The 14,917-nt window shown below is 44.2% G+C and overlaps 1 protein-coding gene across 2 annotated transcripts in view; it reads left to right on the forward strand.

The window, feature by feature from the left end:
• The first annotated feature begins 1,202 nt into the window (after positions 1–1,202).
• The window catches only part of LOC119388275 (mediator of RNA polymerase II transcription subunit 15), a 113,420-nt gene continuing 99,705 nt past the window's right edge, over positions 1,203–14,917 (forward strand). For both annotated transcript variants that reach the window (XM_049413897.1, XM_049413898.1), the window contains exons 1-3: positions 1,203–1,360; positions 7,893–7,979; positions 13,120–13,244. In XM_049413897.1, coding sequence (XP_049269854.1) covers positions 1,211–1,360; positions 7,893–7,979; positions 13,120–13,244 — 362 coding nt within the window. In that variant the 5' untranslated portion in view covers positions 1,203–1,210. The remainder of the gene's footprint in view (positions 1,361–7,892; positions 7,980–13,119; positions 13,245–14,917) is intronic.

The following is a 14,917-nucleotide window of genomic DNA, read 5'->3' on the forward strand; positions in this document are numbered from 1 at the left end:
CTTATGCATTTTTGGTTTGTGTTTGACGTCATTCTCGACAATCATATTTAGCACAATTGTTAAACTAATGTGTGGCGACACTCTGGGAAATTTTGGAAATTCTGAGTATTATAGACGCGAAGCAAAGAAGTCTGAAGCTAGAGCATTGTTTAGCAATGTGCCGTATTTGCGATTTGTTTTCATAAAATACGGGCAACAAAACTGCAAGATAACATTTTGTAAACATACGTTACTTGTAGTATGCTAAGAAAAATTTTGAGACTCACAGCTGCAATAGTTATCTTGTAGGACTTTGTCAAATTTGTATTTTTGCGTAATTCACAAAAAGCGGTTCTGCAGAGTGGAGACTTCTGAATTTTTTTGACTAAGGCAAAATTCTTTTTCGCGAAACTAAGATTGGTTTCGTGGCCCTGGGGACTCGAACAGCAAAAATATATTTTTTTCAGTGAAATTAAAAGGGGCCGCGGACATGCACCGACCTTCTTATCTGAACACACCCATAAACGTTATCCTGTAGATTTCAGATGCCTTGGTTAGGGAGCTGCACATCTGTATCTAGCAAAGTGGTGGCCCTCTTTTGTGGACAATGCTCATGAAGGTATCAAGCACTGTGGTGTGAACAGTGAACTTCACTGTTCGCATCATGCAGGCAATCTGGATAGAACTTCATGGTGAATCATGTTACATGATATGCAGCATTAGAATGACAGAGCCGAGCTAGTTGGTAGGCATTCGTGTTGAAGATACAGGGCATGCAAACACAAGAGAGATCTCAAGACGCCGTTTTGTGGTGTCTTGTCTTCTCTCTCGTGTTTGCACGCCCTCTCTCTTTAACATGGATATGCAGCAAGTGTGCATTTCTTTAGAAAATTGTGATTTATTTGTCTTGTATAATATTTTGCAGCCAAAGAAAGTTTCATTTGGTTAAGGGCTAAAATGTGTAAATTGCACATTTGACATTACATTTCATAGTTTAGTTTGCTCTCAGTGACAGAAATGCAGCTTAATTTATATTTGAAAGCTTCCAAGCCATTCTGTTCATGAAGCAAGCTGGCTTTGTTCAATTGCTGATGGTAAGTGACATTCAATAGAGTTATATTGATGCAAGATACTGCAATATTTTGGGTTGGCCTCTCTGGAACTAGAGTTTGTGTGAGAAAGTGCCTTTAGGTGTTGTTCATATGCTTTAATGTTATTCTTCGCAGAGGCCATGGCACGAATCAACATGGTGATTCGTGAGCACACAAAGGAGGATGCAAATTTCTCTGACCCCACTGCGGAGCTCGTGCAGCAGCAAATCGCCGAGTCAAATGCCATGGCAGCTGCGGCAATCACCCTGCTCACAGCCCAAGCAGCTGGAGTAAGTTTCCTTCTTTGGGTGCTGGAGCTACTGCTGTCTGAGAACAACACTGTCACGATAAATGCCAGCAGCTTTGCCCTGCTTGGGTTTCTCTCACGACGTACCACCACGTTTGTTCCAGTGGGCCTATAGCATTCACTCTTGTTTTCATTCCAGGATATTGCGGTTTATACTTTGTAAATCTCTCAGTTAAGGAAAACTTTTGCTCTAAAAAAAAAATGTACATGAAATGTTCGATATTTTAAAAACTACACATTTTACTGGAAAATTAATTGCATATTTAAAACCAGAATACAAATATACATCAACTCGGTAAGTTTCTACAGAACTGATCGAGAACATAAAAAAAGTTTTTAAGACTAGCATCCCCCTTTAAACGGATACCGAACGAAACTTTCGCCGCCGACATTTTCAGCCAAATTGAAAGCTTGGGTGCTGTGGTTGGTTGACACAACCTTGCTTTCAGCCTAAAGCCAGTGGAAAATAATGATTTTAATGCATTCTTCACAAACTGCCACATGTAGCAGCCACACGGAACTAGAAGTGACGTTTAGCTCATCAGTAACTGGCTTTGCCAACCGTGCTGCCTGCTCACTCTTTGGAGTTGCCCAACCCACTCCCGTTTCAGTCTCTAGAACCAGTACAAATGCACCTGCAACAAACAGTGCTTGTGGATGTGGGCATGTCTCAGTGCCTTTGTGGAAGGGAACAGTAGGATGGAGAAAGGGGAACACATCCGTTTCTGCCTCTGGATGTCAGGGCCGTCGACGTGCAGCTACGCGCGCTCACAATCCTTCAGAAGTACAGCTGTCTGTTCAAAAGTACTGTTCATCAGAACAGTCGCGCCTCAGTAAAATTTCGTTGCTTTGTTATTTTCTTCAGTATCCCTTTAACACTTTCGTGAACGTGGAAAAATCCGTTGTTTTTGGGTAGTTCAGGAAATATTTTTTTCCTGCCGCAGAAATTGATTGATGCTAAAGTGTAGGATATCAAATTATAGAGAAAGAATTGGTATTTTAAACAGTATTAATTTAAAAGAACAAATTTATTTTGAGTATTATCAAAAAGTTATCAAAACAAAAGTGTAACGAAAGAAAAAGGTTTTTATTAAACATCAGTGCTACTCTGCACAAGGTAAACATAAAAAATATTGAAATGTGCCTTTTGAATACAAGGCCCTTACAGAATAATACTGCAAATGTAAGCTCTCTAAGGACAAGAGCTATTTACATAGTACATACAAAAATATGAGCACTAGTGCCTGTCATGCCACCATGCAAAGCAATTTCTCAATGCGGTGAAACAAAGGTTGGCTGTACACGTTGGGCAGAAAACATTTGTTTTCTGCTCGACATTCCTTTCTTTGTAGGATAGTTTGCAGTTCCAGTATTTTTCCATTTTTGTGGTTGGTGCTGGGGACCCCGAAGCGCCTTCCCGCGTATATGTTAATGTACCCCGTTTCCAAATCTGCCAAAACTCATGATTTTTATCCTCATTTGACCACTTTGTGTCCCTCATGTACTGCTGAATACCATACTGACCTTTAGATACAGTCAACGACCGATAATTCGGACTCCACGGGGAACGTAAATAAGTCCGAATTATCGAATGTCCGAAAAAACGAATGCGCCAGGAAAAAAATACTTTTATTGACACTTCAAGGTCCCGGTGGTCGAAAAAAGTTGTCAGTGCGTTGCTGCCCGCACTTCCGCTTACGTGCAACCAAGTCCGCCTGTATCTCCGCCAGTGTGATGTGATCGCTGTACGATGACGTGCTGGTTTCGTTCGTGAAGGCAACGCGTCTGTGAGGCGCACAAAGAGGCAGCATGAATGGCGGCGCGGCGCATTTGGGTTCTCGCCTATTAAATGCGTGCACTACGCATGCAACTGCACCAGGCCACATGGACTATCGAGCAGTTGACTTAAGATGCTTATCGTAAGGCTTGTCAGCGATTGAGCCGTACTGGCGCGTTTGCCACCTGCCGCCATCACGCCTCCGTGCATTTCCACTGCTTATCCGTAAAGATATCGCCTCACGGCGCCGTGATAGCGGCCCCTTTGAATTTCCGGTCCACTTCACCCCATAACACTTCGGCATCGCGACAAAGCTGACTTTAGGACTCTGCTACTGTCGCAAGCAGGTCGACTCGCGAAAGCGCTGGTTCGAACCTACGAGATGATAGACGCGGCAGAGGTGGGGGGCTTCAATTATTGCCTTTCGAACCTGCAATTTGGGCAGAAAGTCCGAAAAATCGGACGCCGAAGAGTTTTAGCGTCGGAAATTTCCGACGTTCTTGACCACTGACGTCTATGGGGCTGGTGACGGTGCCGCGAAAGCGTCCGAAGTTTCGAGCATGTCCGGAAAATCGGGCGTCCGAAAAATCGGCAGTTGAATGTATCTGCCGCCTTCCGTTGTCGTCGGCGCGGCCTTCGGCGCTGGCTGTGAGGGCACCGTTAGCACCATTTAACTCAGTTCTTTTGAGACAGCAGAGCCTAAAATAAAGCAAGTCTCAAGATAAAAATGAACGCACGCGCAGAACGCTTTCCCGCAGACGCATTCGACAAAATGGCGACGATAGCAGCAATAGCAGCGCAGCGCGGGAATACAGGAACCGGAATGTAGGATGTTCGCGATGTCGATACGATTTCCCACAGTTGACCAGTGCCTCCAAGATCAGAATTTTCAATCACAAATCTGAGGCATAAAGTAGCGATCGAAATAGCCTCATAGGTCCCCAATTAGCTTTCGTTTTGATCTCTGAGGCCATACTTTGTATGGCACGGGTGCCGGAGGAGATAATGACTGGCGATTCGGCGTGCGCGACACGTGCGCGACAGTCTCGGACAGGGTCCGGATTATCGAATGTAGATCTCGCAGCTGTCCGAAATATCGGTTGTCTTTACACATTACTTCTATGGGATCATCGGCGGTGCCGCGCGACTGTCCGAATTACCGAGCATGTCCGATTTATCGGTCGGCAACTGTATTGCCATTCTCTCATCCACAGAAAGGTTCCGGCATGGTTGAAAAAACAGTGTGAATGAATTGTTCATGTGTTGCAGTAGAGAAGGTCTGCGGTGAAGCTTCCTGCGGGATGCGACGGTAGTCTTCTCCGGATCAGAAACAATCAGTAAGGCAAGCAACGCCTTGAACCTTTTCCGTGCCATCACTGACGGTGGAAGAAGGCCTGGAAATATGTGTTGTCGACTCCAATAACAATGCAAACACGGGACTTGGACAATTCCCATGTACACCGGAAGTCCGATGAACTAGTCCATCTCCTCCGCAGTGACCGCCTTCCAGGATCTGTCCTTCTCACTGTACGTTGGCTTTTCTAAAATATGCATCCACTCATACTTATTTGTGTCATTGCATATCTCTCAGATGAATTCCACGGTGAAAAACAACACGAAGAAACCGCCGCGCGGCACTCCGGAGTGCTAAGCCAAGGTCCACTCCGAGCCGTCATGGCGGAAAGAACTCCACTATTTGTGCAGCCGGCGCCAAGTGGCCCCCCACCCCCAAACAAAGTTCACACCCTGCAGATAAGAGCTGTGACCTTCAGAACATGCCGGATATGTTTATGTCGATGTGCGGCAGTGATAAAATGGCCCGTGGAGAAAGCGAAACTTACCGGCGATGTTCCGGGGCAATTTGACACACTTTCGTCACCTGTACTGAAGTCTGATGAATCGAAGTCGTCTTTCGGTCTTTGCTGCTACCATTGGAATTCATCAAAATTCGTCGTCCCTGTGGAGCATCGGCGAGCATTGTCGACGCTACAACCGAAACCATGAGCGCGCATCTCCCCGACTATGAAGGAAAAATCGCCCCACAGCGGAGAAAAAAAACTCAAAAGTGAAACAAATAAAATACTTCCTCTATTACCCTTTGGATGGGTCTAGCTGTTCGGGAGCGTTCAAAGGGTACCAAAATTTGAATTTGTGTTCATCGATAACATTCTATCTATGGGAATAGGTGCAGTCACGAAAGTGTTAAGGGGACTGTCTATCACCCTTCATCACCTTTCTGCTTTGTATCGTAATGGGAAGCGTACCGTCTGAAGTCTTCAACCTGGAAGCAGTTTCTCTGGAAAGCAAGTAGAAATTTTTGAAACAGGCATCTTCAATCTGCGCTCTGTCTTCAAACGTTGTAGGGACGCCCGCAACACTGGTTGCTGCACGTGAGGACAATTGCTGTATGGTGAAAGTAAAAAAAAACTTGAACCTGATACGGTTCTTGCAGGATTACTTTGTTTTCGTTTGACAAAAACATGACTACTGTAATAGTCTTTGAGGGCTCGCTATCCATCAAATAAAGCATTGTTACCAGTCTTTCCAGCTTTGTTTACTCAACGTGAAAAACGGTTGTAGTCCAGGAGAAAACTTGGTATGCTCCAGCAACACTGGTGCACTGGTGTCCAGAAACAAGCTATAGTGGCTCCAATGTCACCAAACGTGCGACTAAAACAAACATGCCTGCCTTCACAGAAGAAGCGAAGGTCCCTGCTGTTTTTCAGTTATGTTTCGATGTGTTTAGGTGTCTTGTGCTGCGTATCTGATGTCACAGCCGGCGTGGTTGCGTCAGGATCGGAACCTGAAGGCAAAATCTTCACTGTAGAGCTTCATGGGGTTGACTGTTTCACGAAGTGACTTCACTGTTGGCGAATACTGGTACACTTCTACTACAGTGCCTAGAAGGTATATTCTAGGCACTATATTTCTAGGAATGAAAACTCGCAGGTGTAGCTTGAAAATTCCACAAAGTCAGCCGTGTTGCTGTTTGCCCAAAACGTTTTCTTTCTGAAGAAGACACGCAAGTTAGGTGAGTTGGTTTTTCCAGTGCAGGCGGGCTTCTCTACTCGGCGACAACTCATCTGGACAGTGGAGCGTAGGCTACGGGCTTCCGCACATTCGTGTTGCTCCTCGAGTAGTACGGCAGCTTGCAGCTGATTTTGGTTTTGCTCGCTCACAGCGCGTTTAGAAAATTATATACACAAAAAATGTGAGTGGGAGAAACATTTCGATTGTTCAGTGTACATTTTAGTGATATATTACAAGTATATTTTTCTTGGAGAACTAAACAGTACGTTTGCGGCCACACACTGATGACCCACTATGTCATGAGTGCCATGTTTACTTTGGAAAACGGGTGTGCTGAAAAGGGGTGGTGTCTGAGAAATGGAAAGAAAAGGAAGGCATTCTTTCAAAGTGAACAATAACTATTTTACCTACGACTTCCCGCAACTGTTTGAGTCTCGTAATAAATGAAGCAACATTTATTTCAGCAAGGCAAACGAGAAAATCATCAGTAAACTTAAGTACTATTTTTTGCCGTGGTAGTAGGCATGCACTTTGGTTCTGTAGCTTCCACAATGCTGTCAGGAAAAGTTGTCGCCGAGTGTAGGCAGGGCAGGTGATAATGTGCATGGGCCAGCAGTCGGGCTCGGGAGTCACGAGGGGCGTACGTATGCGTAGCTGACTCGGCCTGTGCCAAGGAAATGCTGGGGAAGCACCAAAGGCCCCTCGGCACGAAAGCCTTCAAAGTGACCGAAGGCAGCCTCACCGCAGTGAAGGCTTCCTTACTGAAGTGAGGAATCTTGCATTGTTTGGCCCAAAAGACATCTTATAAGTAGGACAGCAACAAGTGCAAGGCCAAGGCAAGGCCCCACCAACATTGGACACTGCCTTTCAATGTGCGAAAGAAAGGAAAAGTTACTTTCTGGCACCAAGAGAAGTTCCCAACCGTGTATAATGCTATACTCGGATACAACTCAAGAAAAAAGCAGCTTTTCTCCATCAAAGGACCCCCTTCCAGCCACTGGCGTCGCCGTGTCATCGTGACCCCGTACATTGTCCTCTGAAGGGGCCGTAGGCTTAACATACCAAGCTTGGGGTAATTTTGTTGAGCCAGTGGCGCCAAAATACGATAAATACACTTAGAAATCCGTGACGTCACGGGGGGAGATTTTGGCACGAAATTTAAAAATGAAACATTGAACTTGATTTTCTCCTCTATTAATACACCTATGATGGCGAAATTAATGACGTTAGAGTTCCCAGAGCACAATTTATCGATCTAAACCAATTCATTGTTTCTCTTTAGTGTCCCTTTAAGCTAGCTGGCTGATGACATTTTTGTAGCATCGAGGTTGCAGATGGTGCATTTTTGTCTTGGCTGATAAAGGCCATGAAGAGTGAAGTGTGGTAGTACAGTTCAGTCTTTCCTCTCCTTTTTCTGGTTAGTTTCATTTACGAACTTTGTGCTACTGCAATATACTCAGTAAAAACCAACTCGCCCAAGAAGTTATCCTACATTGAAAACAGTTTTCTACAAATACTATTCCATGAAAGTTCACATCTTTGCACGGCCTGTTTTGTGTTTTCACCGTCACTGTTACAGGCTATGGTAGTTGCAGTAATTTGCAAATAAATGTCGGGGCTTTTTTTTTATTTACAAGTACGTCGTGGTTGTTGAACATAGTTTGTATATCTTGTCTTGCGACAATAAAATATCTCTTTTATTATTCAGCATCACTACATCCAGGAGAAAATATTTGTTGGCCTTGAACATGCGCCGGTAAGCTACCCAGTACGAGAGAAGATTCTTGGTCCTGGGGTGAGTGGGCTCTTCTTGTTTCTCTCTTATCGTTTGTCTTAAAAGCTCCAAGAATGCATGTGTTGCTTGAATGCATAAAAAAGGAAGGTTCTACAGTGAAAGCTCGTTAATATTTACCCGCCTTAAACGTACTGACTGTTAAAACATAGTTACGATGGATCCCCAGCCGAGTGCTTAAGCCGCAGCGGCTTGTCTTAAGCCTATTGGTTAGTGTGTACCACGATAACTAAGTTATTGTGGCATAAACGTTAACGGCACCCTCTACTTTACCGACAACACAGTGTGCTGCAAATGGTCTTTCGCCTTTTCGATGACTGCATGGACGGGTTGATCAATGATTGTGGCAGTGCCTTTACAGATGAGCATCAGGAAAGAACGAAGGCGAGGTGGCGGCCACTGACTTCAGTGCCTGCATGACTTATTGTGGACCAACTTATCACAGTAATCATCTTTGGCTATCTGCTCGTCCGCCCGTGTAGTGTAGCACTATTATTATAAGCGTGCTTTGAATAGGCGACAACCTAAATGCACTGCGCCACCATCGTTGCCGCCTCTAGCGGGACTCCTTTCAAGTGTGCAGCACGGGTGCTGGGAAACCTTGCTGCACTGACTATATCACCGGCTATGACATGAAATGCGCTCATACAGTACAGTAAGCATGGTGCAGTCATAAGCCTACTGCGCACTTTTATTAGGTGACTGCACAAACACGTTCTGCCAGGGCAATGATCAGATTAAAGTTATATTGTATAAATAAAAGGCTTTAGGGCACCTCGTCTTGACTATACAGGGTGTTTTTTTAGACAGTACAGATTTTTAATAAAAATGCTATCACAGTAAAGCTCCTGTCGCTTTTCACACGAACTCTACGTTGAGGCCGAAATACTTTGCCCCAACTGAAATGACACCGTCGTGACTATTTAGCAAAAACTCACCAATTATCTTTCTAATTATTGACTTGGGGACACTTGTTTATATTAGAAAGTTGTAGTGCATGACAATTTAGTGGCATACCCATTTTTTTAGAAATCACAAAAGTTGCACATAATTCGAGATATTCATCATCGAATTTCAAGGGTGATATTAAAACTGATCGCGTCTGGCGCGCACAAAACTCGACAACTCTGTTAAGCCAGACCAAGACTACCCGCGACAAGGAAGTGATGGAATTTGAATGAAGGCATGTCGTGGCTGTATCTTTTCCTGAGCAGCGGCAAGTCGTCTCCGTTTTGCCAGCATATCGCCTTACCTGTGCGTGTGGTGTTTGGTTTTTATCTGTTTCTTTCGAGCTGTTTTGAAGAAAAGCACAATATCAATGTTTTCTTTGTCTGTGAAACATAAAACTCGGGAGCAGCCACTGTGGCGCATCTTCTTGCAGACATGCGAAATAGTTTTTCACGCCTGTTTGTAATTTATGACAGAAACAGATGAGCATCACAGATTGCACCTGAAGAGTAAGCTGTCTACTTGTGTATTTCGGAATGATTGGCGATTTTCCTGACCGGGTTCTGCTTTGGCGCACCTTGATTCAAATTTCATCACTTCCTTGTAACCTGCAGTTCTGGTCTGATGTAACAAAGGCCATGCTTCCTGTGCACCGGACACCGTCAGTTTTGGTATCACACTTAAAATTCGATGATGAATATCTCGAATTACTTGCAATTTTTTTCTTTCTAAAAAATGGGTACGCCATAAATTGGCACACACGACAACTTTCTGATATAAATGAATGCCTTGAAGTCAATAATTAAGAGGTTAATTAATGAGTTTTAGTTAATAAGCCATAATAGGTAGTGTAATTTCAGCTGGGCAGAGTACTTCTGCTTGGACGTAGTGTTCGTGTACAAAAATGACAAGAGCCTTACTGTCATAGAAGATTTATTAAAAATCTGTGTTGTCTGAAAAAAGAAAAACACCCTGTATCATCTTGTGCGAAACTACCAAGGACAGACACAGAGAGAACAAGCCACAAGCACTGACTTCATCTGGTTGTGAGATGTGCATACATATATAGGCGGAAAGAAACAGAAAACAAAAAGCCCATGTGCCAAGCCAGTCATTATTCATCCATTGCATCGAGCACCCCATCAAGATGGCCGAGTTCTTTTTCGGTAAGTGAAGAGGGACAGGGAAGTCTGACCTATGCTCAAAAACAAATGCATAAAAATACGGCACCACATAAATAAGCTGACCTGTTTGGTGCTCTGACGGCGCTCCTTGGCGGAAGACGTCAAACGGACATGCATCATCCTTTACTCTACGATCATGCCGCACGATGACAAAAACTCCGCAGGGCACTTAGCCCAGCGACGGCCCCCGTTGTCTGAACAGCCGAGCGCTTAAACTCGGTGACAAGTCGAGCACTGTGGCTTTTTGCCGTCAGAGGACCCCCCTACAGCCAATGCCGTCGGCATGTCGTTGTGACGTCACGGCCGACCGCCTTTGCGCCACGCTCATGAAGAGGAATGGAAAAGCGTGTTCTTCCGCACTTACTGACCTCGACCAAAATGGCCGCCTATGCTGTTCGTGACATTGCAGGATTTTGTCTTGGAAGGTGCAAACCCGTGTTGCATTGCAGCTGGAGGAGGGGAAGGGAGCTGGTGTGGGCAAGTGCCCCTTTGGCACTTCCCTGCCGACGCCCATGGTCGTCAGTGAGATCACACTCTCGCAAGCTGACTTTAGTGCCGTTCATTCGTATCCCAATTTGAATTCCACGAAAAGCCTTGTGTGTTGTGTGCAGTGCTCGGTAGCGGCGATCACTGTGATGTTTCGTCTGCTGCGTAAGCGCTCGGCGCTGCTTGGAAACAGCCACCGATATTTGTGCCGCTGATTGGCGCTTCAATTCCCTGTGTGATACAAAGCAGTCATCATCCTCTGCGAGTGTTTTGTCTTCAGTGTTGTGCGTTTTGCTGTTTTGTCCCTCCTGCATCTGTGGTGTACGTTGCTTTACACGCCTGTTGTCATACCAGTGACTGTGACTGGTGGCAATGACTGCTTGTTTATTCCTCATAGATTACGCCAGTACGGTTGTGCGTAGTGCACGATGTTGAGCTGCAATTCACGACTCCAGCTGACCAATAAACTCTTTCGCGTGTTATATTCTAACGGGGAAATAAAAACAATGGAACTAAAATTTTATCTTTGCTCAAAATGAAGGCTTCCAGAGGAACTACTTGACGGCGCGGACGCTGTCATAGAAGCTTGGGTCTAAGCGCTGCCTGTACGCGCCGTGCGGTCGGCTGCGACATCACGTTGATGCAGCAACACCATTGGCTAAAGGGGTGTTCTTTAATGGTGAAAAGCCGCACTGCTCTTGACTTGTAACCGAGTATAGTGCATTGTTTAAAAGAACATTGGTGCTGCTGCTTCTCTGTGCCTTAGCTGCCAAACAAATACAGAGTACAGCTTTGGACCGTTCAAAAAGAACAGAAAGGCTTTTCTTTGTTTGTGGTGCCAAATCAAGCCGCCTAGTCGCATGCCAGTGCTGTCCCTGCCTCCGCCTAGGGTCCTGCTGGAGCCTTACGACCTATGGGAGCTATGACAGGACTGGCCAAGAATGATGTAGCAGCACCGAGGAATGTAATACTGGGGCTCTTCTGCATTTCAATGTAACTGAACACGCTGTAATGAATTCCAGTATCTGGTTAACTATATGGTAAGTCTAGCGAAAACACACTGACGAAAGTGATGCTATGGCACACATCACTCATAACGTGCTCTTCAAGCAATTTATTGTCAGTATTTACATTAAAGGCTTGTAAAACGCCTTTACACGAGATGGCCAGCGGTTGGGTTTACTGGAGATCAGAATATGATCACTTGTGTGGCTGTATTGTTGAGTTCCTTGTAAGGGCCGAATTATGCAGATCAGATGTCCGCAAAATGCCGTCGGCAACTTCAGAATTGTAGTGCGCCACGGTGGATCATTGTTTATGGTGCCTGGCTGCTGACCTGAAGGTCGTAGGTTCTATCCTGGCCACGGCGGTTGCATTTCGGTGGAGGCGAAATGGTGGAAGTCCATGTACTGTGTGATGTCAGTTCACGTTGAGGAACACCAAATGGTTGAAATTTCCGGAGCCCTCCGCTATGGCATTCCTCATAATCATGTTGTGGTTCCGGGATGTAAAACCTGAGATAATATTATTAACTTCAGAATTGTGGGCCAATTCAACAGTGTGCCAGTTGGCACTTCGCACTCATCTTGTGCCCAGTTCCTTTGAAATTTGATCAAGGGTGTTTTCCTACCTTTTGCTTGAATCAAAGGCATGCTAGATTTATTTAGTAGAAGACAGGGTGTCTGTTTGATTCCTGCCTTGTTTAAGAGCTCCGATCCCTACATTATTTATTTAGTTGAAACCTGTAAAAAATTGGTCAGCATTCAATTTGGGTGTGTGTTAGAATCACGTTGCTGGCAAATAAATCAGCAGTATGTTTAGTTTCTTTTACCTCTTTTTTAATTAAGTTTGATGGGTAAATAAACCGATTTTGTTGGTCGCTAGTGGTCTAATTGATGGGATTTCATTGTACTAAAAATGTGTGGTACTGTCCATTAGTGTTTGGTGGGAATGATTCATTGGTTCATGAATGTAGCTCTTAACCCTTTGAGACGCTATGTACACAATTGTATACACCACTTGTTTTTGCTATTTGTACCGACTAGGGGCTAGGAAAGAGCAAGATACATTGAGCTTTGGATGAATTGAACTTCCTGTATAATAATTTGTCTTCATTTAACTTCATTTTGCAGTGTAGTGTTGCATATAATCACTTAGCTGAAGGCACTACTACACTGTTCGACGTGCCCCTTCCTGCGAGCCACGTCAAAAGTATAATTTCTCTTTGCTCCTAATGGGCATAACTGAATTCGAACTTGCACTATATTTCCTGCCTGAGATTTCATTCTATTAATGCAAGAACAGAGCATGAATGACTTCAGAATAAACAGATAATTAATTACAATTTAATTAGAGTTCATCACTATAGCACACTACATAAATTAACTCATTATGACATTTTTTTTGTTGCAATAGAATATCGAGTGCCTTGAAGTAACGTTGTATCGATTTGAAGCATTTACATACAGTTCTTCATAGGTGGCATCTGAAAGGGTTAAACTTGGCTTGCTTCTCTCTGGCTGCAGAGTGCCTATGTTGATCACATCAAAACGACAACAGGTGCCAATGTGACCCTTCGTGGGAAAGGTTCGGGATTCCTAGACCCAACTTCGGGTAGGGAAGCATTTGAACCTCTTCACATTCACATCACGTAAGTGCCTCTTTTCAGTTATCTATTCTTATTTTATCTTTCAAGTGTATGTAGCCCATGTAGTAGCCATGCCCATGACTGCAATGTGCTTACTTTTGTAGAGTGGTGCTGATTTTGCTGCTGTACGCTGGCTTTCAGGGGCATGATCATTTGAAAGGGTGCTTTCTTCTTGTTGAATATCCGCTTTGACAATCAGTATTGCAGCAGATTGTGTGCTTTTCTGTTTGCAACTCGGGCTGTGCTGTGTAGAGTGGCATGTTACTGTTCACAGATGACATGTCAGCGGGCCTGGCCTTTGTGATGTGGCATCAAATGCCAGTGTGCTTGATTTTTTTTTTTCTTGCATGTAAAGAAAACGAGACATCACTTTGTCCAGCAGGAGCACTTGTCCTCGTACTTTTTCGTGCTTGTCATTTCGTATTCATAAGTGTCGCCCAACTACTTATTTTGCTCATGTACTGGCGTCTCTCGTAAAGCTCATGTCAGTGCTCTTTCACCGATAAATTTTCTAGTACATTACCATGAATCTCAATTGCCATCGTTGTGTTTCGGTAAAACTGTACAATGAAACATTGTCGCAGTTGAAGCTTGACATAACGAACTGGAGTATAATGATATTCTTGATATAACAAAGGTTTAACTTTTTATAACTTGATGTCATAGACAACATGTATTTTAAGCCTCAATATATATTAACATAGCATGCTTATCCAGTTTATTGTAATGAATTTTAGTCTTCCTGCAAAGGAAGACTGAGGCAATGAATTGAAACCGCAATGGGTGCAATTGTCAAAATGTTTGACCAATAACAGAGCAGCATCTTGTTTTTGGCAGTGGTGAATTTAGCTGGCCATTAAGCTGCATCAATTGCATTGTCAATCATAGGCGCTAGAGGGTGCCCATATCAGTTCATCGTTAAATTCATCGTAACCTGGTAATGCTCGTTCTACGCAGCACAGCTCGTTAATCTGTGTATGTTTTGCATTTGCGCACTGTTTGGTCCTGTGGTGGTTGTCATGTGGCAACTAACGGCAGTGTCCTCTCACTTTTGAACAGTAATGCTGGCATCCTACGGGAGATCATCAGCAAGAGAGATGATGATGTGATTATTTTGCAAGCAGCATCATTTAGGGAGAAAAGTGATTCTGTCACCTGTTTCGAGATTCCACAGAGCTCGCTTTCCATCATCTGGAAGTTTAAAAGACGCTAACCTATATTCACTGAAGTGCAGATTTCCTGGGAAAGCAATGGAATGGCCGGTTGTTTTTAAGACAAATGTTTTTTCACTGAGTATGCTGTTCCAGCAACAAGTTCCACTACTGGCGAGACAATGGTGCCTAAAACCTCCGATGCCATACCAGATATTGTGTAAATCTTTGTGCATGATGCGTTCACTGTGTGACAAAACAGAAAATGTGGTGGCCATAAACAGCATTGCTGTAATTCAGGTTGTCACCCCCTTCTTAAAGGGCCAGTAAACAACCTCGAAGTCAAAAAATTGTAATGAAGAGAAATATGTGCACTTATGCTATATGAACATGCTGCCACAAGAATTTTGCGAGTACGTGCTATAATAAGGAAGTTACAGGGGTTAGAACATCCGTTTCAGCTGGTTTCAAATTTTAGCGCGGCCTCGCCACCTTTCTGCGCCACAGGGAGGGGAAAGCGTAGCG

This window comes from Rhipicephalus sanguineus, chromosome 3 (genome assembly GCF_013339695.2).
Source record: "Rhipicephalus sanguineus isolate Rsan-2018 chromosome 3, BIME_Rsan_1.4, whole genome shotgun sequence".
In the NCBI taxonomy this organism is placed as follows: Eukaryota; Metazoa; Arthropoda; class Arachnida; order Ixodida; family Ixodidae; genus Rhipicephalus; species Rhipicephalus sanguineus.